At 44.7% G+C, this 2,720-nt stretch overlaps 1 protein-coding gene across 1 annotated transcript; it reads right to left on the bottom strand.

Annotated features, from left to right (window-relative positions):
• Nucleotides 1–835: 835 nt before the first annotated feature.
• Nucleotides 836–1,957, bottom strand: LOC120227429 (olfactory receptor 2B6-like). The gene has a single exon (XM_039225544.1). The coding sequence runs from the start codon at nt 1,955–1,957 to the stop codon at nt 836–838; it is 1,122 nt and encodes a 373-aa protein (XP_039081475.1).
• Nucleotides 1,958–2,720: the final 763 nt, after the last annotated feature.

Genomic DNA, 2,720 nt, shown 5'->3' with positions numbered 1-2,720 from the left:
TGTTTCAGTCTGTGACTCCCTCTCTCTCTGACCCTCCCCTGCTCACGCTGTCTCTCTCTCTCTCCTAGAAATAAATAAAACATTTAAAAAAAAAAAAAAAGAATCTTTTCCAGCAATGTTCACTGTGCTTTGTTTTCTCTCTTGGCCAAGAGTAACTTCTGTTTCATTGACCATGACCTCATTGTTGTTTATCATAACAAAGACTGACTTGGGTTTATGGCCAAAATAATTTATACTTCAATTCACTCACTCTAAATTTTTTCATGGATTTTTCCCTTTGCATATTTCTATTTTAGATGCTTTTGACCTCAGTGACTCTTGTGTTCACTTGCTTTTGAGGCCAAAGCCCTCATGGTTGACACAGTTGGTCACTGAATGCCAGAGGGTGACTAAATGGGGTCAATATGTGTTGATTAAAGTTGACTCAAGATGGCAGTGGCATGGTTGTTTTTTTTTAATATGTGATTATTTCTAATTTATTTGGGATTCATTTAGAAACAACTCAGGCCAAATATATTTTCTAAACTTTCTGAATATTTTTTTGCCCAGTTATTGCAGCAGTTTCCTCCCTGAAACTAAGTTAACCAGCAGTTGGGTTAACTAGTAGTCAGGGTTAGGGAGGAAGATGACCTTATTGGATTCGTATTATAAGACAGGTGTTCTTATAAGTGAAAAACAGCTCTGAGGTCATCCAGACTTGATGCTTCTTTCTGGTCCTGCTCCATCTGTGAACTTCATGACACATGATGCACCATTCTCTCATCACTTCATGCCCAGAATCTTCCTTGAAAGTTTGACACATCCCTCCTTGCTTTGTGGGTCTCCTTTCCAGAGGTCATCCTGTCTTGACCCAGAACTCCTTGGTCAGTGCCCTTCCCAGGGCAGCCTTCACATCCTTGTTCCTCAGTGTGTAGATAAACGGATTGAGTGTGGGAGTGACAATCCCATAGAAGAGAGCCATGATCTTCCCCCTGTCACGAGAGTAGCTAGAGGGAGGCTGGACATACATACTGATGGCTGTGAAGTAGAAGAGGGACACCACCAGCAGGTGTGAAGCACAGGTGTTGAAGGCCTTCCAGCGACTTTCAGCAGAGCGGATCCTCATTACTGCCCGAGCAATGAGCACATAGGTGCCCAGGATGAGGGTGAGGGGCACCAGAAGCAACAGTGCCCCCAGCACGTTGAGCTCAGCCTCATTCACATGAGTATCAGCACACGCTAGTTTCAAAAGAGCAGGAACTTCACAGAAGAAATGGTCCACCACCCTGTGTCCACACCGTGGGACCAACACAGTGAGAGTGGACTGTACAAGGGAGTTGGCAAAGCCACTGATCCAGGTCCCAGTGGCCATGTGGATGCAGCGTCTGTGATTCATGATGATTGGGTAGTGAAGGGGCCTGCAAACAGCAGCATAACGATCGAAGGCCATGATGGCTAGAAGTATGCATTCAGTAGAACCCAAAGCCAAGAAAATGTACAGCTGGGCCACACAGCCCCCATAGCTAATGGTCTTTTCTCGTCCCTTAAGGTTGACCAACATCTGTGGCACGGTGCTGGTAGTGTAGCAAAGGTCCAGGAGGGATAGATTCGAGACAAAAAAGTACATGGGACTGTTAAGCTGGGGGTCTAGTCGAGAAACAAGGATAATGGACATGTTCCCAAAGAGGGCAAAGATGTAGGCCACCAGAAAGATGACAAAGAGTGGCATCTCCAGCCAGGGGCGGTCAGAGAATCCCAGTAAGACGAAGTCATTTCGTGAGCTCTGATTGTGGATCCACATGTTGTCACTGACAGGTGAAGTGCCAGCTGAAACCTCTAAATGCCCACTGCCAGGCACGGGTGCCAGTGGTAAAAGGGAGCCACTGAGAAGTAGAGACAAGAGGTGGTGAGCTGGGCTTCTGATTTCTGCTGTGATCTGCACCCACACCTTGACTGTGGTAACATGTTGAGTCAACATTGCCAATGTACCACTGAAAGATTATTGAGAGAGGAATAAAGAGAGCACCATCAAAATAGGAAGTTTGGCTTCCTTCACGCGTGCCGTCTGGTTAGCTGCTCACCCCTTTTGGGATTTTGTATCTTCCAAAAAGTTTCCATAAAACTTCCATTACTTGTACATGTTATGAATATTTAATGGCAACAACGGAGTACAGATTAAAACAGTGGGAAAAGTGGAGCTTCCCGAATACAGGTCAAACAGAGGTCAGCTTGAAGGTCAGCAGGTGGATCTCTGTCTCCCTTAGACTGACTCGGTCACAATCTTCCTGGGAACTGCTCTGCACAGATTCTACATGATAAGAGTTTGCACTTTCAGGAGACCGCTCACCACTTCCCAGCATAATGCTCATCCTATTCAGAAAATCCTAAAATAGAAGGAAGAGACAAAAAGTTCAAACAGGATAATATACACATCAAACAACCCTGAAAACCTTGGTTGCTGCGAAAATGTTACTTGAAACATAGCTGGGTAAATGTGAGATAAGTTTTACTTCTGAGGGAGGCATCCAGAAAGAGGTTCGGGTGTTTGGCTCCCTGAATTTCAGAGCTAAATATGAATTTCTAACTCTTCAGGATAGTCATTTAAATTTAAATCCCCCCTTTATTCACTCCTCTCACTCACTGTTACACATTTCTACTTCCTAGGGAACCTGCACCCTCCCATCCAGATTACACAATTTCTTTATTATACAACAATCTGATGATGTGCATGGAGCTAGAGA

Source organism: Hyaena hyaena, unplaced genomic scaffold, assembly GCF_003009895.1.
Source record: "Hyaena hyaena isolate Hyena2069 unplaced genomic scaffold, ASM300989v1 scaffold_2321, whole genome shotgun sequence".
Classification (NCBI taxonomy): domain Eukaryota; kingdom Metazoa; phylum Chordata; class Mammalia; order Carnivora; family Hyaenidae; genus Hyaena; species Hyaena hyaena.
This window is presented reverse-complemented; position numbering and strand designations above follow the sequence as displayed.